At 38.6% G+C, this 25,980-nt stretch overlaps 2 protein-coding genes across 4 annotated transcripts in view; one reads left to right on the plus strand and one right to left on the minus strand.

The window, feature by feature from the left end:
* The window catches only part of LOC130013148 (xanthine dehydrogenase/oxidase-like), a 251,682-nt gene that overhangs the window by 20,730 nt on the left and 204,972 nt on the right, over positions 1-25,980 (minus strand). The window lies entirely within an intron of this gene.
* LOC126824510 (protein PIF) lies at positions 1,884-16,520 on the plus strand. Of its 3 annotated transcripts, none has more exons than XM_050553745.2 (10): positions 1,884-2,866; positions 3,745-3,827; positions 5,639-5,725; positions 6,517-6,831; positions 7,106-7,288; positions 9,604-9,765; positions 10,203-10,549; positions 12,000-12,087; positions 12,777-12,856; positions 14,570-16,520. In XM_050553745.2, exons 2-10 carry the CDS (start codon positions 3,752-3,754, stop codon positions 14,588-14,590), a joined length of 1,359 nt encoding a protein of 452 aa, XP_050409702.1. In that variant the 5' UTR covers positions 1,884-2,866; positions 3,745-3,751; the 3' UTR covers positions 14,591-16,520. The 3 variants fall into 3 exon arrangements, with proteins under 3 accessions (XP_050409702.1, XP_050409703.1, XP_050409701.1); XM_050553744.2 differs by having other exon boundaries at positions 2,087-2,866; positions 5,639-6,196; XM_050553746.2 differs by lacking the exon at positions 5,639-5,725.

The following is a 25,980-nucleotide window of genomic DNA, read 5'->3' on the forward strand; positions in this document are numbered from 1 at the left end:
TGTTGTCATGGGGTTGATAAATATTCCTATACACGGATAAAGTAAATTGAATGAAATTAATTTTGAATTATCTATGTGTTAGCTCTTTCTCTAAATCTTACATAATGCATCTTTAACCTGCCACATGTGGTTCACCTAGAGCATACGTAAGCTGAATCAACAATGATCTAAACAAAACAGGAGACAATAATTTGAAAAAAGTTTCAGTTGGTGTTATGAATGCTATCGGTAGTCTCACAACCAGACTCAATGCCATGGCGGCAGCAGTGACGATTTTATGATCGGTACAATGTATAGGACAAACGTTCTCCTCCTAATCCTAACATTTCACCTGTCTTCGTGAAATGAAATGAAATGAAATGGGGTTTAACGTCCTACTGTTCAATTCCTAAACTGGGTGCTTTGAGGAAAATTGTGCCCGGGCAGCGGCGCTACAGCCTACTCTGATATCGAATTCCAACTGCCAAGGGATCTTTTACGTGCACGCCAATGTGTACACGGGACCTCGGTTTTTCGTCCCATCCGAACGACAAGGACGCCAGGCCCTCCGTCCTGCATCACTGACAAGCGGAAACCACGCCGGAAATCTGGATGAACTTTCTCGGCCAATGCACCCGACCTCCAGGCTAGCGGGCCAGCGCCTTACCCACTTAGCCACCGTGATCCCACCTGTCTTCGTGAAACGGTAAATATAAATCCTTTAGCCAAATCCACGGAAGCGGAATTTTTAGAATGTACAATCATCCTCGGTTAAAGGCAAGTAAACATTTGTTGGCTGAACTGAATACTATTGGAGAAAAGTGTACATACATGTAGAAGTTATAAAATCCTCGTTTCAAATGATAGAAAAGAGATCTGAGATGAGTTATTTGCCCCTGGTCTTTATGATCGGTGGTTGAGAGGTCTAAATGTAAAGATATAATCCCTACATTATCAGAAAATTTTGATATATGATTTGTTTGAGCGTAGGAAATGAGATGGCAATGACCATAGTATTACAGACATCAAATATACACCTTCGTATTCTAGGATACACATGATGTTATACGGACAGTATCACGTATGAGGAATACACACGCATTGATGGCGTCACACGCAAAATCGATACGGACCAGGAATTTACGCTTGCCAAAAGTCTCTTATATCTGTGCGTTGTCCGTATTGAAAGATGAGAAACACGGGTTATTGTATAGTAACAGTTAATACTGCGTGTTTAAAAAAGACTGACAGAAGAAAGAAATATATTATTTCCTTTCGCTGGTGTCAGTTTGCTGGTGAGTAAAACACAAAAGCTTGTTAAAAATACAAATATTAAAAAAGTGAATATTTAACACAAGGGAAGAATGCAATATCAACCAATCAGAAACGATGTTACGAACCCGATGACTGTACGGGTATATAATATTAATGATGTCATTATTCCTCCTACATAAACGTCTTTTCCGTTATTTTTCATAAAAAAATATATATTTTTTAAAAACAGCATTTTAAGGTAACACATAACGTATACGACAATCACGATATCCGTCTCAAAATAAACCCAAGTGAATCAACGTGACATTAATTTATTTCTGAGTATTTTGAGGGTAAAGGAACTCGCGCTAAAATAGTCCAGTTTCTCATTTACTGCTTTTTCGACATATTGTTAAAGTTTCAATTTCATATTTTTAAGTTATATTTTTAAAATTTATTAAAATAAAGCCTTAAAATTAAAATAGATGGTATCTATAAACAGTCCTACCTTGTTAAAGAATAATCCTATTAATCCTATAATTCACTATTGCCAGTTGAGAAACTGGCAAAAATATCATTTTCATCGACAAATTCAAACGTTTGAAGTTAGCTACTCCATGGAGTAGAATAGAAAACAAGGTAGGTAATTGGGAGGTATTTGTGTTATTATTTCCGGTGTAAATGAGTTTTAAGTGTGAGAATGACACCCATGATCGTATAATAGTGAGTTGACAACCCATTAAGCAAAAGACATAGAAATAATTATGTTTTGACTTTCTTAGAAAATATGAAATTGTAACTTTAATTAAAATAAACAAAATAAATTGTACCAACAAATTAAAGATACATTATCAAAGATTTAGATAAATAGCTAGACATTCGTGCTATAATAGTTCGAAAATAGATAATGTAAAATGAATAATTTGAAAATTTCATTCAAATTACTCTATTGCGAGCGAAGATATTAGCCTTTGGAGGTTTGACAAGACGGTGTGCTAAGTCTCGCTCCTCCATTTTTAAATTATATCAAAATATGGCTAAACCGTTCTAATCTATTTAATATCAGAGAAATCCGATGCCATCAAGAATTGATTATGGCCTAGATCAGTTAATTAATGTCTAATTAATGATGTAGAAAACATTTCAGGCCTAGGCAGATTTAGCGCTTGCATAATGTATGTTTAAATGTAAGTATTTGTGTGACAGGATAAATACTTAATATGCAAATTAGTCTGGAAAAGGCGGGGAAAACAGTTGAATAAAACAAATTTATGGTAACACATGAATCGTGATAAACGTTGAGATGTCTGACAGCTTAAAATCCGGGTAGCGTAAATCTACATAATCAAAAACACGTCTTCAAATGCAAATAAAAAAATCAGGTGACGTTTTACACACCTTCATTAACAGGGGCTCTAGAGACGTTCATCTGTATTAATCAATCAATTGTCATGATAAGCTATTGTGAGGCGACAGCAAGGAAGTCTAATTTAAGTACAGCCATAGCTTAGGTTTGAGGTCAGCATGGAAGTTTGCGGGGTGTGGCAATTAGTCAAAGTATATAAACATTATTTTCCACTGAATCAAAATATTGAGCTGTCAAGTTGTCGGGGAATATAGCAGTGTAAATACGGTAAGTGGAGAGAGAGAGAGAGAGAGAGAGAGAGAGAGAGAGAGAGAGAGATGTTAACGTCCCCTCGACACAAACTAGGTCATTTCGGGACTAACTTATGATTCAATTTTATGTCAATAATTCCATTGCGCGTAGGGGTCTTTAGCAGTGGGAGGATACCGGAGGACCAGGAGAAAACCCGGGTGTGTGTGTGTGTGTGTGTGGGGGGGGGGTAACGTCCACTCGACACAAACTAGATCATTTCGGGACTAACATATGGTTCAATTTTATTTCAATAATTCCATTGCGCGCAGGGGTCTTTAGTAGTGGAATTAAACCGGAGGACCCGGAGAAAACCCACAAGGTTAGACAGGCGATCCTTGTCACGTAAATGGAATTATAAATGCTGCGGTCAGTAGTATGGTTTTAAAATGTTACAATTATTATATTATTTTTCTTGGATGATTTTTGCCGAAAAATCGTTTCATTGATAATACGATGTAAAAATCACCATGTTTGATATATTTTGCAAGATTGTTTTACATGATAACCAGCATTAATTGTGTAATACCTATATATTAGTGAATTAATAAACGTCTATATCACAGCCCGTCTTCATTAACCCAGTCGGTGCAGAAAGCTATTTCATATGTCAAAAATACCTTTGCAAATTGACTTTACATTTTACATAACTATTAAAGCTGCAATTAGGTTTTTATAAGCTATTAAAAATAATGACAAAACAACATTATCCAATTCATCATATTCCTCTGTTAAAGCAATTAAAGCATTAACCAGTATGGCGTCTTTCTTATTTTCCGCATTTTTTGTTTCGACTCAATTACAATGATATAACATTTATATTACTTATGTTTTATAAACCACTTTTCTACTTACAGATAAAGGATGATTTGTCGATTATTTTGCGTATTCTTGGTGGGTTTTCTATCAATTCGAGCCGATGATTCTGACGATGGACCAGGTATGTGATTTAAAATACAATGATAGTCGACAGTAACATTGCTATAAATGATTTTATTAATGTAAGGTAATGAGTCATGTACTTAATATGCATTATGTAAGATTTAGATAAAGGGTTGGTCGTTCGTGCTGTAATAGTTAAAAAATAGACCATTTAGAAAGAATAGCTTAAAAATTTCAGTTAATTTATTTCATTCTAATCGAAGTTATGGGTGTTTGAAGTTGTGAGGATATATCCTCGATTGTCAAGTTCCATTGTTACGATAACAAAGTATCCCTTGTCCATTTTTAAATTAAAATATTAAATTTCGGTCGTGTTTTAATCCATTTAAAATCCCGATCACCCGATGGACCAGCGAGTTGATTAGGGGTTTGGCTTACTACCGGGTGTTTAAGCCATTCTGCAATTTTCATTACTCAACTACCTTTATATAATATTTCACAGTGTTGTCTAAAGGGCGTCTAAAGGGGCAGGTGTGGGGGGGGGGGTCGCCAACATAATCACAACCCAGATTCGGAATCTAGAAAAACTTGGTTTCATAAATTCACAGCTCGGGTGGCGATTCCTCGCTCCAGCCCCCAGACTATAAAACTACATGTAATATTTAATAGTGTTGCCATTACATAATATTTAACAGTGCTGTTATTTACTCCAGTACGGTTAAACATTATATAATATTTAATAGTGTTGTTATTTACTCCAGTACGGTTATACATTATATGCTACTTAATAGTGTTATTATTTACTCCAGTACGGTTATACATTATAACATATTTAATAGGATTGCAATTGTATGATATTTAATAGTGTTGTTATTTACTTCAGTACAGTTAAACATTATATAATATTTAATAGTGTTGTTTTTTTTTTTGCTCCAGTACGGTTATACAATATATAATATTTAATAGTGTTGTTATTTACTTCAGTACGGTTAAACATTATATAATATTTAATAGTGTTGTTTTTGCTCCAGTACGGTTATACAATATTTAATAGTGTTGTTATTTACTCCAGCGCGGTTATACAATATTTAGTAGTGTTGTTATTTACTCCAGTACGGTTAACTCAAATACGGTTATATAATATCAATCTGATTAAAACACAGATCCTATTTCGTTTCGTTTTTTAAAGTTCAGAATTTCGTTTTACTTGTCTTTACTACACTAGGATCTGGAAGAGTTGTTTAATGACCCGCGGTTTGGCTGATGTGAGGGATTAGCCAATGGAACGGTCCGTTGCAGCGAGTTCTTTGAGTGCGATGCACGGAACTGTGGGTATCCTACTAGAAACATCAATGTTCATTGGCTAATCAAATATCTGACTTAATAGCCAGAACTGACGACGCTTTTATCTAAATCTTAATTAGTACATCTTTAAGCGTCGTTATATGATATTCATAAACAGTGGTCTATTATTCCATTAAAGTTGCAATTTCATATTTTTAAAATTTATTAAAAGAAAGCCTTAAAATAGATGGTATCTATAAACAGTTCTACTTTGTTAAAGAATAATCCTTTTAATCCTATAATTCACTATTGCCAGTTGAGAAATTGGCAAAAATATCATTTTCATCTTCAAATTCAAACGTCGGAAGTTAGCTACTCCATGGTGGAGAATAGAAAACAAGGGAGGTAATTGGGAGGTAAATGTGTTATTATTTCCGGTGTAAATGAGTTTTAAGTGTGAGAATGACACCTATGATCGTATAATAGTGAGTTGACAACAGCAAAAGACATAGAAATAATTATGTTTTGACTTTCTTAGAAAATATGAAATTGTAACTTCAACTGTAAATTATTCTTGCATTTTAGCTCAAGTGTCAGCCTTAGATTGTAAAAGTTTATTAGACGTAGTCGTAATTGTTGACGGTTCAGACAGTATTGATGCTGATGATTTCAGTAAGTTGAAATCAGCACTGGAGTCTCTAGTAACTGATTTGAATGTTAAACCAGAAAATACCCATCTTGGGATTATTTTATTCAGCGCAAATATAACTGCTAGAATCGAACTGAGTGGGGATGCTGCGAACCTAATTTCCAGAATCCGGGGTTTGGGACATCCTCGTGATGGAACTAACACTGGTCTTGCTATTGCGGAAATGAATGACATGGTCTCCGTTTTACGAAGAAAAGGAGTTCCAATTGTTGGTATTGTTATTACTGATGGTATCTCTAAAGACCCTATTTACACCGCTCAGCAAGCTGTCGTATCCAGAGATATGGGAATTAACATGGTTGCCATTGGCGTTGGAACTAAAGTTGACGAACTGGAACTTCAATCTATTGCCTCAAATGGCCAGGTCCTGACCACCGCCCACTTCAACCAGATTAGGGCCATTTTGGGTAACCTTGTACAAGTTGTGTGTCCAAGTAAGTAAAATATATTAGAATCCCAATTATAAAAAAGCAAAATAGGAATAGAAAGCCGTCAAACTAATTTTCTATGCGGTAAAAGTGATAAACCAAACTGGGCATTCTAAATCCCAATATGCAACACTAGTGAACTTGTGTGTTTTACAAAGCGTAAGCTCACTCCACCTCGGGCACGACATTCGTCACTTAACATAGCAGAATGTAGACGTATTATAGCGGCCATCAAAAACAATTTCCCAGACGGAAAATGACACCATATGTACCTTTATGTAAGTATCGTCTTTATAATATTTATGCCCATGATGCTTTTCTTTTAGCTACCACCACTACTACGACTACAACGACCCCAGTACCAACTACAGCAATTCCCACAACCACACCCACCCCAACTACTACAACCATCCCAGCACCAAACCCCACTAAAACTATAAAACCAGATCCTTGTTCAGGATGCAAGATGTCCAATGGTATCGGTTACAATCCTCATCCCATCGATTGTCGAAAATATATCCAGTGTGAGTTCGGATTAAACGGCGTCATTAATTCTGTAGTTCAAGAATGTGGTCATGGACTTTTCTGGGATCAGGACCTGTTGACTTGTAACTACCCTGCTGCCGTCCAGTGTGCTGCTGGTGAGTACACATGCTTTTATTCTGACATATCATGTTGTCGCAGAGACTACCCATACCTATTGTATTATGTACCCACTTATAGTCGTGATTCCATTTTTCGATCTACGAACCTTGCAGTAAGATAAGGAATATCAACGAGGAATTTAACAATGTGTTACTTGAAAATCACCTATCAGATAAACTACCTAATCGGTTTTGCTGCTGGTTCGTCCATAAATCGTTTATTATTGGATTCATGGGTTAACTATAAAATACCCAAATATCCTTTCTTTAGATCCTTGCAAGAATATGTACAGCCAGACGTACAAAAATGGTGGAAACTGTCGGGAATATTACGGATGTGTCAACGGTTCATCTGTTGGACAGTGTTGTGCTAAAGGTAACGCTTATGTTTCTGGACGTTGTGTTTATAACCAAGGATGCGATGCTTACTGTTCAGGAGATGTTGTCAACACGGGTAAGTAAACATTTTTTTTATTGTAGTAAATATTGTAATACATGCGTTCATGCTGATAAATGTTCCAGTGGACCCTTTTGGAACTTACTGTCTATTTTATATAAATAAATATATAGCTATGTCATCAAATCGTTAGGGAACATTCCCTAGGTATAGAAACTACCAATGTGTGTGTGGGGGGGGGGGGGGGTGTCTTTGCGCTACATAGTTACAGGGTATGGCGGCAGTAGCGTGCATAGAGGTGGCATAATGAAATGGTGTTTAACGTCCCATTTTTCTTCACCGACTGGGCTATAAATGGAGAGAGAGAAAGAGAGGGAGAGAGATGGTTTAACGTCCACTCGATAAAAACTAGGTCATTTCGGGACTGACACATGGTTCAATTTTATTTCAATAATTCGCTTGCGCGTAAATGCCTTTAGCTTGTGTGGCTAAAAACCCCGTAAAAACTCATGAAGAAATCTTCCATAAAAAACATGGGGGTACGGCTTCGATCTTTTTTCCCCAGCACAACATAGGTGCAAAGAATAATGGACTTTCCTGCATAACGTAAAGTGTTTTTTCTTGGAATTTAAATATAAAGTCCGGCATAAACGCAAAATGCATTTTATGGCCTGTCAAAAGTTTTGTGATATAAAATCTAGGATGACTTGCTGTAAACAATGGTGTATCTTTGTGACACATTGTATGTCACGTTGGAAGTTGAGCGATGAGATAAAATAGAAAAAAAAACACATTTATTCATCATGTTCGCATGACAAATCGATTAATAGCAATAAAGTATCTGGTTTTGAATATATTATATAAGACTAATTATCAGTCAAAATAATGTCATTTGGATCAAGTGCTAATAGATCATTCTCTCTGGTCTGTAAGACAGATACAGAATTCTTGCTGGGCGGGGCTGCATAAAAATACACCCGTTTTTTCGAAAGTGACTAATACGATACCATATCATGCAATGTGACGTAATTATTGTCCTCTGACAATACTGTCCCATAGTACCACATGTCTTGTGATATATGACCAGTATAGTCGCACTGCATGTCATGTTGTCCTATGACCGGTACGATCTCACAGAGTATGACATGTCCTATATATGACCAGTATGACCTCACAGAGTATGTCATGTTATGACCAGTACGTTCTCACAGAGTATGTTATGTTGTCCTATGACTAGAACGACCCCCCCCCCCCGTTCCCCTACTTGCTATGCTGTCCCATGTCCACTACGATCACATAGAGTATGTCATGTTGTTCCTATGACCAGTACGATCCTACAGCGTATGTTATGTTGTCCTATGACCAGTACGATCTCACAACGTATGTTATGTTGTCCTATGACCAGTACGATCTCACAGAGTATGTTATGTTGTCCTATGACTAGAACGATTCCCCCAACATGCTAATGTTGTCCTATGACCACTACGATCACATAGAGTATATCATGTTGTCCTATTACCAGTACGATCTCATAGAGTATGTCATGGTGTCCTATGACCAGTACGATCTCACAGAGTGTTATGGTATTCCATGTCAAGTATGTCACGGAGTATGTCATGTTGAATCGTGAACAGTACCATCTCACAGATGATGTCCTGTTGTAGCGTGATCCGCACGACCCCACATCATGTGTCCCATGACTCGAATAATCCCCCAGCATGCCAAGTTGTTCTGTAACACTATGACTCCACAGTAAGTGCCATGTTGTCACGTGACCAGTGCGATTCCACAGCATTTGCCATTTCGCTATGTGGCCAGTACGACACCGAAGCATGTTCCATGTTCACGTAGTTAAGAGATAGTTTTAGCATTTAAGCACAATCCGTTCGTTAATATTAGTTCGTTGTAAAGGGTTTTGTCCAAGACACCGCATTATGTTGTTCCTGAAGACATTGGCTTAACTTCCAGAACCCTCACACTATTTTCGTATGTCCAGTAGACACCAGAATTACGTACAGTGCAATAAATGGGCCGAACTATGGACCGGGGTAATCATACTTATACTCGTTTCTAAATTATTTCCAGCTACATATAAATGAAATTAAACTGTCAAATATGATTTAGACTCATTATTGTAGTTGTTACCATTATACCACAGGGTAGTTTTAGTGTTTTCTTATATTGCCATTGACCATCACCAAGGTCTTGCCTGATGATTAATGGATGATGAACGGCATATAATGGTTACGAAATTTCATGATAAAATGAAACGGATGGTGTCAGATGTTCTAGACATATAAACGACAGGTTTAACACAAATATAACAAATATATATATGATTATTTACATCTTTTGAATTTAAATTATTTCAGTTTGTGACAAACGAGCTGTTTCCGGCAATAAACGAGTCTTTGAGCAACTGGTATCAGATTACCAATGGGTTTCGATGCCATGCGCACCAGGAACTGCCTACAATTCTGAAGATTGTGGATGCACTGTTTTAGCTGATTCTGTTGCCATCCCAGTTACGCACCGTAAGTACCAATAAGCCAGATTTATTGAACAGAATCCGAATCAAGGGTATTTCAAAAAATGGGTTCAATCATAATAAGGTCCCTCAATTACATTTTCTCTTTCTAAAATCCCCTCCGTTTTCTTGTAGAGAGTCGCGGTGGCTCAGCGAGTAAGACGTTGCCTCAACCAGGATGTCTCTTTTCGATCTATACCGGAGTTGGCCGAGAAAATTCATCGGGATTTTCCGGTGTGGTCCCCGATATCAGTTGTGCAAGACGGTGGCCTGGCAAGGTACAACGTATAGTCGTTCCGATGGAAAGATCTCCCTCATAGCACCCTCAATGGCGTATTTCCGTCTTCATTAGCCCAATCGGAGTGCACCCGAGATATCTTGGTTAACGAACCAGTGTCTTACTCACTAAGATTAAACATCACGCTGGTGTGTTATATATTACAGAATGTCGGCGAATTGTTTATTTACCATTTGACAAGGATGTAAGCGATCAGTCAGGAAATGGTAATTACGTTGAGAATATTGGTGTTACCGTGAGTGGAGGCTCTGCGTATTTTGATGGAAAAAGTGGTTTGAGAATCCCAAGATTCGCTAATGTTGAATTCGGTACCAAATTCGTCATAAAACTGACTTACAGAAACGATGGAGTTTCTGACAAACCGGAAGCTGTCGTATCCAATGGTGACTGTGGCAAACCACAAACCCTGCTCATCGCTTCGTATAAACACACAACAATGTTTGGTCTACAACCTGTAACTGGTAGGCCTAGAGTCGTTTCTATTCCATCTACTGTAAGTGTATCTTTAACACTCAGAGCATATATATTAACAGCTTTAAAACGACAAGATTTAACCAAATAAACAAAGCCGCTCCTAAAATGAGGGGTGGGGGTGGGGGTACCAACTAAGCAAGCAGTGTGCTATATAGGAAAATGTGACCGCATGACGGCGTTTCCAACTGTCAATGGCTCTTTTACCAAGGTCGAACCCGAGACCCCCACTTCAGTGACATCATTAGCGATGTGTGTGTGCAAGTGGCAGAGTATGCCTACTCATTCCAGAACAACCCATTCCAAGTAAAACCTTATTATGTATTATAAAAATTAGAAAAATGTGAATTCTAAATTGATCATGAAACATTAGTTCGAACTATCGTAATGGAACAATGATATTTTATTAAGTTAAACATTAGCCTCGGTTAACTAGAAAGTATTCAAAAATTACTTTGAGTGACAACTGACGTGCAGTGGTGAACCCTAGTGTCAATTATCTGTCAGCCCTGTGATAGACTAGCTGTATTATAATTTATTGTACCAAGCCTATATTTAACATCAAAGTGGCGCGAGGCTTGATACACGATTGCCATCGACCAATCGCATTATAAGTACATTAAAAATAAAACCCACCACTGCCGCCGACTACAATGTAAATTGTTATAATTTTATTGGGAATTATTACATACACGTATAAATATGGCAACACAGTGACAACCCAATCAATTTAATACGCATTAAAACACAGGTTACGATTTGTTAGACGTAATAGTTATAAAGAGCAGAGTTGACTCACTCGGTATAAATATATTTGCAAACTTATTTCATTTAGTTAATAAGTTAGAGGGGCTATGAACTTATAAATACAAGCCCTTTATCGCCTTGGAGGGAGCCTCGGTGGCTGGCTAACCCGTAGGTCTCAGGTTCGCTCCTGGTGTTGACCGAGAACATTTCCTGGGATTTTTCGAAGTGGTGTTCTCTTGGCAGGAGACATTGGCAAGAAACAACGTCTAGTCATTCGGATGCAACGGGAAACCGATACCCCGTGTATACATTGAAGTGTGCGTAACAGAATCCTTAATAGTTGGAATTCGCAATAAGAGTAGACCACTTTCTGGGGTAAAATAGTCCCCATACCTGTCTTTAATAGCCCAGTGGGTTCCAAAAAGTAGGACGTTGAATCACATGGAATATTTACACCATTTCGATACCACTATCAAAAAATCAGAAGTGCCATGATTGACGCAATAAATTATAGCTCTGTTGGTGCTGACAGAGGTCTACCAAAACATTTCTCTGCTGTTCATGTAGTAGGCTGTTTCAAAAGTTGAGCCATGGGCCTCGATGAGTAAGGTGTTGGCAGAAAAAAAATACTTTCCACTCGTCATTCAATTTCAATTTCGTGTTATCACTAGTCCCCCCTTTTCAACATGAGTGTAAGAATCACCGAAATATTTTTTTATCTGCAGGTTGGCTGGAATAACATTATATTTAAAATACAAGATAACCATCTATCAGGATCAGTTAATGGTAATGAAGCCCGCACGGCTAATGATGGTAAGTTATTCGTGTTAAAGGGTTTATGACTCTTCTTTGGATCTTACTGTCTTCGTAAGCCCAGTCGGTGCAGTATAGCAGGACGTTAGGGCCTGTTTATTTTCGTTTCTTCGGATACTTTAAATCGATACAAATTGATAGAGAAGCACATATTAATGTAATACACATGTATATGAAATGATTTTATATGAAGTACGTAAACATCGTCTTGTATATGTTTTCTTTGTTAACTATAAAATGCTCACTGATTATAGACGGTTCCCATTTCTTAAATATTGGATATTAGGATGTCATATTCTCACGGCAAGATAACAACATCAATATCGATTGAAATGGACCAATATTGAACTCTACTTCGTTTTCTTTAAATTTCGAATGCTATGAAAAATATTAAGTAACTTCTTTAACTTCTGTAATGCAGAGGGGTTTTATCCATTCGACAGACAAATGTAATCTATGTTGTGATGTATGGCAGTCTAGAAGGGTAAGCGAAAAGGCCGCTGCCCGGACAAAATTCTTTCCGTCACATTGTATACGTATCTATTGAATCGACATTTACCACCTAGTCTCAAATTATAACGTTATGAGACGTTACATGCCATTTCATTGCTCAGGCTATTTGTTGATAATGTTTTATTTAGCAGAGATAAATCACTTGAATCAATAGTGTTGTCTACTTTTACTTTCAGGTGATGTAAAGAGAAGTCAGTGTGCCCTACAGATTGGCCGTGGTACCAGTCTTAATAACTTCCGGGGTTACATGGATGAGGTGGGTATCTACTATATATATTGTCGATTAGTTTAATGACATATAAATGATACCTGTTTTTGTTGATGGTTATCAACAAAATGTCGCACTCGAATATATTACATATTATTGCCTGGGGAATTGCTATTTGCGTCTTTCAAGGGACGTAACTCGACTTAAAGAAATTATTTTATTACATTGCGTAGCTATCGACAACTTTCACCCTTATAACTTAAACGTAAAATCACTACTCAAATCTTGTAATGTTGATGTGATGGCTTCGCAACCCAGATAGTGACGCTAAGACAGGGTACAATTTTATGGATACAAAATTACTGAGTTTAATACGAGGATGCTCTTGTCTTTGTCAAGCAAATGATACAGGTATGTGAATAATAGGCAAATATATACAGAATATGCAACAAAAATAACATTCAAATACATTTAAAACTTAACACCTTTGATTGGGGGGGGGGGCATTTACAACTAAACCTGCACAACGGAAACTCGTACAGGGCTTAAAAAGAGGTGTGTGTGTGTGTGTGTGTGTGTGGGGGGGGGGGGTCAATGTATTAACACTATTAATGGGAAACCAATTAACCTGAGCTATAGATAAACAATAATTTAAAGAGAAGTGTGAATGTATGGGAGTATACTGAACAAGAGTGATCGCTGATGCAAGGGAAATGACAGAATAAAAAATATATTAATTCAATAAACAGAAAATCATGAACGATAAAACCTATTATTAGATTGTAAAACTGGACGAGGGAAACAGTAATATATTAATTCAATAAACTGAAAATCATGAAGGATAAAACCTCTTAAAAAATATATTAATTCAATGAGCTGAAAATCAAGAAATGTGAAATATATCATAAGACTATAAAACTGGATAAGTGCTAAGAACCAAGATGTGTAAAATGTATAATTCGACTGTAAAAACTGGATAAGCACCGAAATAGAACAAAAGTATGGGAATGAATGTATAAGTTTGTCATAAGCTCCTGAAAAAGAGTGATCGCTGATGCAAAGGAAACCATAAATGTATTAATTCAATAAGCTGGAAATCATGAAAGATAAAACCTATTGTTAGATTATAAACCCGGGCGAGGGAAACCGTAAATATATTAATTCAATAAATTGAAAATCAATAAATGTGAAAAATATTATCAGATTTCACATTTCTTGATTTTCAGTTTATTGAATTAGCCTAAAATGCAATAGCTTATGGCTAACAGCTATCCCCGTCAGGCCCACCGACCTGCACCACTCACAATGGGAAACCACGGGTCTCTGGATAAAGACTAGGGAAACCCAGTCGAAACATCGTCAGTAATTACATTCCAGAGGCTTGAAATTGTACACTGAATGGCAATGGATTAAAAAGTGTATACAATACAATTCTGGGTAGCATGAACTAAATTCTCAAACAATTATGACAGAGAAAAAATAATTACGCCAGGGACATTTAATAGATATTGTCTAAAAACTCTTTCATACTCTCAAACAGATTAATGCATATAATTATAAAGTGTAGCCGTGTCAATCATATCAATAGATGGATTAGACCCCACCCCCACCCATCCAACCCGTCCTTACCAACCAAAATAGTACAAATTTGACCACGGATATGATGTCAGTATCACCAAAACATGGGTAATTACTATTTATCAGGTATAAATTAGCCAATCAATCAAACATTTAAATCAATCCATATATTTTCCATTTCAGTTCTCGGTCTACATGTGCTAAACTACAACCTGCAAGACAGATAATATTTAACAAGCTTATGTGATATATATATTGCTAATGTATGTGACGTATATTACTAATGTATGTGACGCAAAATGCTGATGTATGTGATATATATATATTGACCAACTTATGTGATATATATTGCTAATGTATGTGACGTATATTACTAATGTATGATAATGCATGTGATGTATATTGATAATGCATGTGATGTGATGTATATTGATAATGCATGTGAATAAATATCGATAATAAATTGAAAATGTTTGTGACATATTGATAATGTATGTGACATATATTGATAATATATGTGATCGGAGCTAGGGAGGCAACGAGGGACAGACTGCACCTGCATGCCATCACTTTATTTCACCTACTTGTACCCAGGAGAAACGCCTTTCTAGAGCTTTATGAATGGTGTTTAACAGCACCACTGGACAGAGTCTCTCATAAGGCACTATTGAGCTCTTATTCAAGGAAATGGAAGCTGTAAAATCTGTTTTAATCTTACCTCTATCTCTAACCTGTGCTAGACTAGCAACTCATTTACGACTAGCTCTATTTGCATGTTTAATAGGAAACACCTGTCTGCAATATCACCCCCCGGTGGAAGCGGACGATAAACCCCATGAAAGAAGCAATGATGAATTATGCACAGACAAGGTCTGGACTGATAAGCATCCTCTCAGTATTAGTTGAGGACAAAACGTCAACTTTTAGCCGTTTTTTACATTCCGGGTTATAGCTCAGTCTGTTAATATTGAATAATAGGTGTGGTCGGATTTTATGTGCCATATTGATAATGTATGTGATATATATTGATAATGTATGTACCATATTGATAATGGATGTGATATTGATAATACTATTATGTGATTATCATTTGATATATATTGATAATGTTAATGTATGTGATGTATATTGAGAATTTATGTGATATAAATGTATATGGGATGTTATTGTAATGTTTCCAAAATATTACCCGTTACCTTTGCAATCGACTTAAAAACAGTGTCAATGGTTTAATTTCATACCATTTACAGTAATTAATTTACATTTGTGTTTAAAGTAGCTAAGTCTCTAACTCAGTATCATCCAAAACCTACGACAATGAAAACACGAATTATTTGTCAATTTTAATCAACATTGGTGTTGTGATCTTACCGGGAAAAGCTGGGCTTCTGATATTCAATAAACATTTTACGATTGGTACACGATGCGTTTCAGCGCAATTTGTAACAAGCGACTCGGAAGAACGAGGTTAGACATATTCCACAAGTCATGTCAAACGGTGACCCCATATTCTTATCTGGAAAGCATGTGCAATAAATACTATCATCAGTGTAGACTGGAATAACCAGGCGCTAGACATTGCCATTCGATTGAGACTTTTGGCTTATTTCGCCGAACATAACTATTTTGAAATTAGAGTAAAAACGGAAACGACTGAATGTAAATCAGTTTATTTACATTCATATTACATTATTATATACGTTGCGACCCATTTGTGTCAATTTGTAGGTCCCAAATATTAGCGATTAAGCTCCTTTAAAAGTCTGTATTAAATTTACAATAGGTCAATTCAATCATTTAAACATTTTTCATTTATCATAAATATAATATTTGTAATGATCGAAATAACTTTAAAAACACTGATTTCGTAAACAATATTATATGCATGACATATACATAGTATATAAAAAGCCAATGAAAATCAATAAGAAAGAAAGAACTGTTTATATTGTCATTCTATTTTTATATTATTTTATATGTATATTCGTTCTGTATTTGCGCGCTGTATCATATGACCTGTCATTTAGTCTATTGGCGTGGTTTCGAATCCCCGGTTGTACGTGACAAGGAGTAGGGTCGCCTGTCCAACCTGGCGGGTTTTCTCCGGGTCCTCCGGTTTGCTCCCACTGCCAAAGACCCCTACGCGCAAGCGAATTATTGAAATAAAATTAGACCACATGTTAGTCCCGAAATGACCTAGTTTATGTCAAGTGGACGTTAAACCCCATTTCTCTCTCGTTTTGTATTGGATCCAATCTGGTAACAGTGTCTTAGACATTCAAACAGTAGTACGATAAACCCCATTTCATTTCATTTCATTTCACTTAGACATTCGGATGGGACCAAAAACCGAGGTCCCATGACAACTGATTTATCGTAGTGTAGGTCATACCACAGCAGTGTATGCCGTCTTCATTAGCTTAGTCGGAGCAGAACAGTATGACGTTAAACCCCATATCATTTCAATTCATAGCGTATGTAAATCTTTATTTGCCCATTTGGTGCATGAAGCCACCACCCCCCTTTAATTTTGTTTTGTCTTCTTAATAAAAGCTAATAAGCTTCACTGTTAATACATGTAAGCAGACAGGGTCTCGAACAAATGTACCTTAATTATTGGTAACTGGAATAGGAATAACGTTGGATCTCAGAGAGAGAGAGAGAGAGAGAGAGAGAGAGGTTTAATGCATTGTTGAAACTTCAGTCAATAATTTGGTTTCCCGACCAGCCCTCTTTAATAATTTCTGCCTATTTCACTGATCTGTTTGATAAACTAAGAGGGGAAGCCGAGATAAACAGGAAGTAATTAATGGTCTGCACCTGGGTAACATACAGGACTAGGAATACAGGCAATTCAGTAGAGCGTGGCCTTATATCGATGAAATCTTGGAAGAGTTCAAATTAAGTACGTTACTACCAGAGAGAGAGAGAGAGAGAGAGAGAGAAATGGGGTTTAACGTCCACTCGACACAAACTGGGTCATTTCGGGACTAACACATGGTTCAATTTTATTTCAATAATTCGCTTGCGCGTAGGGGTCTATAGGAGTGGGAGGAAACCGGAGGACCCGGAGAAAACCCACGAGGTTGGACAGGCGACCCTACTCCTTGTCACGTACTACTGGGGAATCGAAACCCCGCCAGATGACTCAATGACAGACTTTATGATACAGCGCGCACGTGCTAACCATTCAGCCATCCAACCCCCCAGCGTTACTACCAACTCCGATAGTTATAGCTATGTGACATATTGTACTTTCAGGTAAGATTATCCAGAATACGGGAGATCACGTGGCTAAGTGGGTAAGACGCTGGCTCGCTAGCCTGGAGGTCGGGTGTTCGATCCCTACATTGGCCGAGAAAGTTCTTCCAGATTTTCCGGCGTGATTTCCCCTTGATGCAGGACGGAGGGCCTGACAAGGACAACTGTCTAGTCGTTCGGATGGGACGAAAAACCGAGGTCCCGTGTACATATTGGCGTTCACGTAAAAGATCCCTTGGCAGTTGGAATTCGATATAAGAGTAGGCCGTAGCGCCGCTGCCCGGGCAACATTTCCCTCATAGCACACTGTATGGCGTATGCCCGTCTTCATTAGCCCAATGGGGGGGGGGTTGGATTGCTGAATGGTTAGCGTGCGCGCGCTGTATCATAAAGTCTGTCATTGAGTCGACTGGCGTGGTTTCGAATCCCCGGTTGTACGTGACAAGGAGTAGGGTTGCCTGTCCAACCTCGTTGGTTTTCTCCGGGTCCTCCGGTTTCCTCCCACTGCTCAAGACCCCTACGCGCAAGCGAATTATTGAAATAAAATTAAACCATTTGTTAGTCCCGAAATGACCTAGTTTGTGTCGAGTGGACGTTAAACCCCATTTCTCTCTCTCTCTCTCTCTCTCTCTCTCTCTCTCTCTCTCTCTCTCATTAGCCCAGTATCCAGAATACTTACCTTTATGGAGGAGTGCACTGTTAAAATTGTATGTAAATTTACCGCTATAATGAAACTAACCATACGGTGTCAGATAACATGGTCTGTTTAACTTACATTTAAAACGATGAATATGAATAGAAGACTTATGGATGATTACTTCAGATAAAATGCAAAAATACAATCATATATCAGTTCACACAATGCCAACTGTATATTAAATATACATTATGCAAAAGCTACATATGTCTATTGCAGGCCTTTCTTTAGGCCTGAACTGTTATCTAAATTGAGACATTAATTAACCTATCCATAATCAACTCTAGATGGCTTCGCTAGCCTACGATCTTTAGTGGATTATGAGCCGATTTACTGCATAAATTTCCTTCACGATTAAATGGATAATCGAGACTATGCTGTTTATCGTACTGACTTTAGTAATGCTGATCGAGCCTAGGCGGAAATTTCAATCGCTTAGTTCTCGGTTCATAGTTGATCAATTTGAATGAAATTTGCAGCAAATTGCCTTTACATTATCTAGTTTGTAACTATACTATTAAAAAAAAGTAGGGGATATTTGATTTTGGGGGCATAATACTAAAATATGCAAATGACTACGAAAAAAGTCACTATAGAACCTAACAGAAGAAACATTTCCAGTTACATGTGACGCCCAAACGCACCAATAGCTACCGCATGGAATGCAGGTGATGCTTGGGATCATCATGGGGGTCCAACCCAAGATTTGCACGACTCTGACTTTGAATGTTACAGTCATTGTGGCATTGAATTCCAGGGTGGAAACATCAGTTTAATTGTTTTAGTGACCAGAAAACAAATTTTGATATGCGTCGGCTTACCCAAAATGAAAGGTTACGTGCCCTTGGCATGCTACAGATCGGCACAACACAGGCGGTTGTGGCGCGGACGATGAATGTTTCTCAGTCTGTCATAAGCAGGCTATGGTCCAGATACTGTGATACACAATCTGTACAGGACAGACCACGCTCAGGTCGACCAAGGGCGACAACTCAAGCCCAGGATCGATTTATCCATACCTTGGCCTTGAGAAATCGTGTCATCACAGCAAATCAGATCAGCGCTCCTCTTCAAACAGACACTGGTGTGAGAGTGAGTGGCCAGACGATTCGGAATCGACTGCATAGGGGTCACCTTCGCGCCCGACGTCCTCGCGTGATCCCTTGTTTGAGAGATCATCACATTCAGGCAAGACGTCGTTGGTGTAGGGATCGTCAACACTGGGATAATCGACGCTGGAGCAATGTGATGTTTTCAGATGAGTCAAGGTTCACTGTTGATTTTTTGGACAGACGTAGGAGGGTGTGGCGTCGTCGAAACGAGCGCTTCCACGACGTTAACGTCATCAGACATGATCGATTTGGGGATGGTTCTGTTATGGTGTGGGGAGGCATCACTGTTGCTGGAAGAACGGCTTTACATGTTGTTGCAGGGCGTGTTACAGGCCAGTGCTACCGGGACAACATCTTGGCAGTCCATGTTGTGCCGTTCGCACGACGTCATGGCCGCCGTTTCATCTTCCAGGATGACAACGCAAGATGTCACAGGGCCAGGATCGTTACAGGTTACCTCCAACAACAGAACATCACCACATTACCTTGGCCAGCACTGAGTCCCGACCTCTCCCCCATCGAGCATGTCTGGGACATGCATGGACAGAGGTTACGTCAACGTCAACAACGTCCTGCCAATGTCCAAGAACTTGCTGCTGCGTTGCAACAGGAATGGGACAATCTGGACCAAAATGACCCTAGACGTCTCATTAGGAGTATGCCACGTCGGATCAATGCTTGTTTGGCAAACAGAGGAGGATTTACCCGTTACTGACTTGGTTGTGATGCTGTGGTAACTTTGCTGTTTGACCCCGGGTATCATTTTACCCTTATAATGGTCAGTCTGTGCCTTACTTAGTCTAACGATCATTTGGAATAAATCGATGAATGTGAACTTCATTTCATTTTGTCATTTGTTTCTTCGTCAGTTTCATTAGGTGACTTTAATAACACTTAAAAATCAAATATCCCCTACTTTTTTGGAATAGTATATGTTAACATATTGTAATTGTTATGAAGATTTTATCTCTAATTAAATAACTCACTATGTTGTATGTCGTCATTTCGTTTTAAATGCATGGCAATATTTCGCGAAAATGTCGACATATATTACGACGAAATGGAATATGTCGACAAAGCTTCAGAATAGCAATATCTTAATGCAAACGGGCACATTTAAATCGAAATGGAGACATATAACATAGCGCGTTGCTCATTCAACTCGACAAAAATTGTCTTTTCCGAGATAAATCCATCAGAACAATCACAATATGTTAACATATTACCAACTTAATATTGCGATATTTATCGCGCTATTGACCCCTATACGCTTCCATAGTTAGCGGCCATTCTATATTCTCGACACGACAAGTCGAAATAATTGCATGTGACAAGTCTACAAAATGTACTCGATAATCGTCGCCTTCATTTTGTCGATTTGTCGCCTTCGACAATTGCAATTAAATGGTGTTTAACGTTCCACTGTTCTTCATCGACAGGGCCAGTGAAGACAGGCATACGTCATACAAATGAAATGAAATCGGGTGTAACGTCCTACTGGTCAGCTCCGACTGGGCTAATGAAGACGGGCATACGCCATACAGTGTGCTATAAATTTTACCCGGACAGCGGTGCTACGACCTACTCTTATATCGATTTCCAACTGCCGAGGGATCTTTTATGTGCACGGCAACGTGTAAACCGAACCTCGGTTTTTCGTCCCATCTGAAGGCGCTATTGCACTTTCGTACCTCTACCAGTTCCCGTGGTCATAGGATGTTAAGGGGGGCTAGCAATGACCACACACCAAATTTCAGCCAAATCGATAAATAACTTTTTATTTTACCGACCTTTTAATTTCTAACGAGAGAGAACTTCATCCGTTTGACGCCATTTGCTTTGTTTACTAATTAGACTTGAATAACAAGACACTAAGACGGAAACCGACTCGAATAACAAGACACTTAGACGGAAACCGACACACTGCACTAGCTGCCTAACACTGCAGTTCATAAAAATTAGTTTGAGTTTAGTTTTCTGTAACATGACCTTGACCTACGACTTTGACCCAATTATCTTTTCTGAATGACGCCGTCTCTGCTTTCACCTCGAACATTAACTTTGATAATACAGTAAGAAATAAGGTCACGGCACGCATAAACGCAAAGGGCCCGAGATGGATGGGAAGTTCGGACACTAGGTCAGGGTCAAGGTCACGGATGGTTAACGGTGACTAGTGGAGGTCACCACGACCTTTCACATTGACCACGCCCATTGACTTCCTTTCGGACACGGCCCCTCTGCGTTTGACCCTTTTCTGACCGAGCAGTGTGTGACAGAACCAAGGTAAACGTCCATGATTCAAGCCAAGATGATAGCCTTCGAAAACGGTTACGGGTCAAGGTCGTAAGTCAAGGTCAAATGTTCAAAAAATGACTTTGAAAAGTTTGAGTTTAGTTTTCTGTATTATGACCTTGACCTACGACTTTGACCCAATTATCTTTTCTGAAGGACGTCGTCTCTGCTTTCACCACGAACATTAACTTTGAAAATACAGTAAGAAATAAGGCCACGGCAATCATAAACGCAAAGGCCCTGATATGGATGGGAAGTTAAGACTCAAGGTCAAAATCAAGGTCACGGCAATATTTACACCTAAAGGCCAATCCACTGATCAACACCAAATAGTATTTTATAGAACATGGTGGCTTCGCGCAAAAATTAAAGTATACGAAAATTATATTAATTTTTATGAACTGCAGAGATAGGCAGCTAGTGCAGTGTGTCGGTTTCTGTCTTAGTGTCTTGTTATTCGAGTCTAAATAGTAAACAAAGCAAATGGCGTCAAACAGATGAACTTCTCTCTCGTTAGAAATTAAAAGGTCAGTAAAATAAAAAGTTATTGATCGATTCGGCTGAAATTTGGTGTGTGGTCATTGCTAGTCCCCCTTAACATCCTCTAATAATTTCAAGTTCCTACGACCACGGGAACTGGTAGAGGTACGAAAGTGCAATAGCGCCCTGAACTACTAGACAGCTGTCCTTGTCAGGCCCTCCGTCCTGCACCACTGACAAGGGGTAACCACGCCGGAAAATCTCGATGAACTTTCTCGGCCAACACCGGGATCGAACCCGCGACCTCCAGACTAGCGAGCCAGCGTCTTACTTACTTAGCCACCGTGGCTCCCCATACGCCATACAGTGCCTATGAGGGAAATATTGCCCCGACAGCGGCTCTACAGTCTACTCTTATATTGAATTCCAACGACAAGGTATATTTTACGTGCTCGCCAAAGTATACACGGGGCGTGGTTTTTTCGTCCCATCTAGACCACCATGCGTTGCTGTGCGAGCTTGCGTCTTACTCACTGAGCCACTGTGGCTATCCAATTTGAAATCTAGACAAACAAATATTTACCCAATTAAACGTTTACCCTCCACGTTATTTTTGATTCCATTGAAATATGTAAAAGACATAATAATATTCTTTTGGGAAATATTTAAAAAATAATAAAAGTTTCAATACAGCAGAAGAAACTGGTCCAGTAGGTTTTGCGATTTGGAGCCATATTAGGATTTGCTAGCTGCATTGGGAAAAAGCGGCAATACTATATATCGGAAAACAACCGGAAAACACCGGAAAAACTACCGGAAAACACCATGTTATACTGAATACCGGAAAACTTCGGAAAAACACTAAATACAGGAAAACACTCTAAATACCGGAAACACCCTAAATAGGTTACCCAGAGCCTTGCCCTCTGCTTGCGGGGAGTTAGAGTTATGGTTAGGTTTTTCGGGTGTTTTCCAGAGGACCAGGCTCCGAGTTACCTATTTAGAGGTTTTTTTCCGGTATTTAGTGTATTGAGTGTTTTTCCGGTGTTTTCCGATATTCAGTATAACATGGTGTTTTCCGGTATTTTTCGGTTGTTTCCCGGTATATAGTATAGCCCGGAAAAAACTTAGCTGAGTGATACTTGTTTTACTTTCAGGGATTTGTAGGGCGCCCAATTCCAATATTATTGTACTGTTTTAAATTGTAGACTTTATTTTTTATTCTATTCATTCATATAAAACCAATTTATTACAATTTTATAATAAAATGTATAAAACTCCGACTTCGAGTTTTGACTAGCATATGAGAGTGAATTTATGGAAAATACGGAGGCTTATATATGTATAGTTCACAAGCAGTATCATAATATAGATTTGTGACGAGAAACTAATAAGTAATATAAATAGGGCCTACTTAATACCCTATAAAGTTTTTTCACAATTGGTTTAAAAATTAGAAGTTTAAGTGGCTGAATCAATACAAAATTATATTTTCAATGGGCTGCTAATGTGCTCAAAGGGGGTCTGTTCGCGGATATAATGTTATTCCCACTCAATTTATATTATTGATATACACTTGTAACGTCCTCGGATGTAGGTGTGTATGTACTAGGTTGTTGGCGTTCATCAAGTCCCCATGTGTCGGTATTGAAACATAATATGCGTCCTCGGCTGATTACATTATCGCGATATTGTACCATACATCAATTTTTATACGCCCACATTTTCATGTCCACAATTGTCCGTGAATGAAATATAGGTTTAACACCCCAAGATCCCGGTTCCTTTCGATATTGGCATGTATCGGACCGTAACTTCATAGACTATGGCCCCTGAATGTAGGAAAAGTCACGTCTTTAGCTTGTGAACACTGTAGAGGACACAATTTTTATCCGATTTGGTTTAAACATGAAATGTATGTTTATAACCCCCAAATCTCGGTTCCTGTCGATATTCGCTCATATCGGGCCATAACTTCCTCAATTGTATTATTTATATATTTTTCAAATCGTTTGATGTACTAGAGTTCAGACATAACTGTGTTTTTTAGTTACATGCAATATTTATCAAGACCTCGATTAGAAGCATCCAGTCAAAGTCCTCGGTTTACACCATAAACATGTTTGTGTGTGCGTGTATGTATGTCTGTGTGTCGCCTACAGGCCACAATGCTTAAGTGATCATCTTCAAACTTTACATTCCTATTCCTTATACCCTAAGGATGATCCCTATTGTTTTTGGTGCATGCCCGAACCCCAGAGGCAGAGCCACGCCCATTTTTTGTATTTCTTTGTTTGTCATCTACAGACCGCATTTCTTAACGTATCATATTGAAACTTTGCATACTTATTCTTTGTACCCGAAGGAACATCCCTATCGTTTGGGGTGCATGAATAGCCCCCAGGGGCAGAGCCACGCCCATTTTCTTTTTGTGTGTCTGTGTGTCGCCTACAGGCCACAATTCTTAAGTTATCATCTAGAATCATTACAAACTTATTCCTTATACCCTAAGGATGATCCCTATTGTTTTTGGTGCATGCCCGATACCCAGGGGCAGAGCCACGCCCATTTCTTGTATTTGTTTATTTGTCGTCTATAGGCCGCATTTCTTAACGCATCATCTCGAAACTTTGCATACTTATTTTCTGTACCCTAAGGAACATCCCTATGGTTTGGGGTGCATGCCCAACCCCTAGGGGCAGAGCCACGCCCATTTTTTTGTGTGTCTGTGTTGTTGCCTACAGGCCACAATTCTTAATCGATCGTCTTAAAAGAATTTCATATGAATTCCTTATACCCTAAGGATGATCCCTATTGTGTTTGGTGCATGCCCGACCCCCAGTGACAGAGCCACGTCCATTTCTTGTATTCATTGTTTGTCATCTACAGACCGCATTTCTTAACGTATTACCTTGAAACTGTGCATACTTAGTCCTTCTATCCTAAAGGAACATTCCTATTGTTTGTGGCGAATGCCAAGCCCCCGGGGACAGAGCCACGCCCATTTTCTTTGTGTGTGTCTGTATGTCACTTACAGCCTACAATGCTTAATCGATCATCTTGAAAACTTTTTTATACTTATAAAAAAGTAGGCTGACCTCTATTATTTTTGGTGCATGCCCGAACCCCTGGGACAGAGCCACGTTCAAAATTTGTGTGCTTTTGTGTCGCCTACAGGCCGCAATTCTTAACATTTCCTTTTGAAACTTTGCATACCTATTCATTTTCCCTAAGGATGCCCCCAGTTGTTTTTTGGTGATTGCCCAACCCCAGGGGCAGAGCCACACCCATTTTTTCTTTGTGTCTCTGTGAGTTGCCTACAGGCCACGATTCTTAATTGTATTGTTATTATTTTATTTATATTTTGATTCGAATATTATAATTGTATATGCTTATGTAATATAATAGCATTTAAACGAACTAAATCTCATCCCATAATTAATTTGACTGAAGTGTACAGAACAATTAGTTATTTGACATACAATGCTAAGGATTCGGTCGGGGTTGGATGGTGGAATGGTTAGCACGTGCGAGCTGTATCATACGGTCTACCAGTGAGTCATCTGCCGTGTTTCGATTCCCCGGTTCTACGTTACAAGGACGAGGGTCGCCTGTCCACCGTTGTAGGTTTTTGTACGAGTGACGGTTAAACCCATTTCTCTCTCTCTCTCTCTCTCTCTCTCTCTCTCTCTCGCTAAGGATTCAGTGATTTAAGATAGTGCTTTTGGTCTTCGAAGGAACTATTAGTG

The sequence above is a fragment of the Patella vulgata genome, chromosome 6 (genome assembly GCF_932274485.2).
Source record: "Patella vulgata chromosome 6, xgPatVulg1.2, whole genome shotgun sequence".
NCBI lineage: Eukaryota > Metazoa > Mollusca > Gastropoda > Patellidae > Patella > Patella vulgata.

Coding starts and splice junctions, on each gene's coding strand:
- LOC126824510 (XM_050553744.2), top strand. CDS start 3,752: ATGATTTGTCGATTATTTTGCGTATTCTTGGTGGGTTTTCTATCAATT. Junction 6,197..6,516: donor TGTACAAGTTGTGTGTCCAA/GTAAGTAAAATA, acceptor CTTTTCTTTTAG/CTACCACCACTACTACGACT. Junction 6,832..7,105: donor TGCCGTCCAGTGTGCTGCTG/GTGAGTACACAT, acceptor TCCTTTCTTTAG/ATCCTTGCAAGAATATGTAC.